The 1,225-nt window shown below is 40.7% G+C and overlaps 1 protein-coding gene across 1 annotated transcript; it reads left to right on the top strand.

Annotated features, from left to right (window-relative positions):
- Positions 1–6: 6 nt before the first annotated feature.
- On the top strand, positions 7–1,162 carry LOC107579857 (RING finger protein 145-like). Its single transcript, XM_016265648.1, has 3 exons — positions 7–126; positions 240–422; positions 900–1,162. Exons 1-3 carry the CDS (start codon positions 104–106, stop codon positions 1,099–1,101), a joined length of 408 nt encoding a protein of 135 aa, XP_016121134.1. The 5' UTR covers positions 7–103; the 3' UTR covers positions 1,102–1,162.
- Positions 1,163–1,225: the final 63 nt, after the last annotated feature.

Genomic DNA, 1,225 nt, shown 5'->3' with positions numbered 1-1,225 from the left:
TAGTACTCCTTACTCTCTGCTGGGGCTGGTCTTCACTGTGTCTTTCGTGGCGCTGGGCGTCCTCACCCTCTGCAAGTTCTATCTACAGGGATATAGAGCTTTCATGAATGACAACGCCGTGCACAGGTGAGGAACTTCCCACCAAATATGCTTACAGTGCTCCATTTCAAAACAGCTTTTTGCAGGGACTTGTATATAGATAAGAGTGTATACAGTATTTTTTCTCGTCTGGTTTTCAGGGGCATGACGGAGGGTATCACTCTGCTGATCTTGGCTGTTCAGACTGGGCTCATTGAGCTGCAGGTCATTCACCGAGCTTTCCTCCTCAGCATCATCCTCTTCGTCGTGGTGGCTTCCATTCTGCAGTCCATGCTGGAGATTGCTGACCCAATAGTTCTGGCACTGGGGGCCTCCAGAGACAAGTAAGAGCCTCTAAACATATTGCATACTTCACGCCTGATCAGAATACAGCTTTCCTGCAACTTTCAGGCAAGACACATGCGAGTTATTTACAATCGTTTTTATTTTTTAAACAATTTTTTAGTCTGGCAGATTTTTGACATTTTCTGAATGGTTGGAAATTGTTTATTTTCTTATTATTTTAATTTATTAATTTAATCTAAAAAGTTAAACTAGCTTCCAAAAAAGTCTTGTAACCGTATGATAAAACAGAGTAAATGTTAAGAGATATGCACTATGGGCATGCTTTTTTTTATTTTTTACTTTTTATTACTTTTTAAAATTGAGTTATACATTTTTCATGCTAAAAAATGTGCTAGTTTTGATTGGTCTTGTAATCAGGAAATAAAATCATTAGAACCCTGCAGAGTACTGTCTGGGCCGATATGCGTGTTTTTCTTTCCAAGGACCAGTATGTTGAGCCTTTCTGGTTTTTGCAGGAGTCTGTGGAAGCACTTCAGAGCAGTAAGTCTTTGTCTTTTCCTGCTGGTCTTCCCTGCTTACATGGCTTACATGATCTGCCAGTTCTTCCGTATGGACTTCTGGCTGCTCATAATCATCTCCTCCAGCATCCTCACATCACTGCAGGTACACAAACCTCACACAGTAATACAAATGAACAGTTGCTATCACAGCGCATAGACACTCCTGCCGTGTCAAGTTTTGTTAAAAGATGAAGTGGTATAATAATATATATCGGTTGATTTTTATGGTGACTGGGGATGCACGATATATTGGCCACCATATCGGTATCGGCTTATAAATG

The sequence above is a fragment of the Sinocyclocheilus grahami genome, unplaced genomic scaffold, assembly GCF_001515645.1.
Source record: "Sinocyclocheilus grahami isolate Dianchi unplaced genomic scaffold, SAMN03320097.WGS_v1.1 scaffold20884.1, whole genome shotgun sequence".
Lineage (NCBI taxonomy): Eukaryota > Metazoa > Chordata > Actinopteri > Cypriniformes > Cyprinidae > Sinocyclocheilus > Sinocyclocheilus grahami.
The sequence above is the reverse complement of the archived record's forward strand: the minus strand, read 5'-3'. Positions and strand labels throughout refer to the sequence as shown.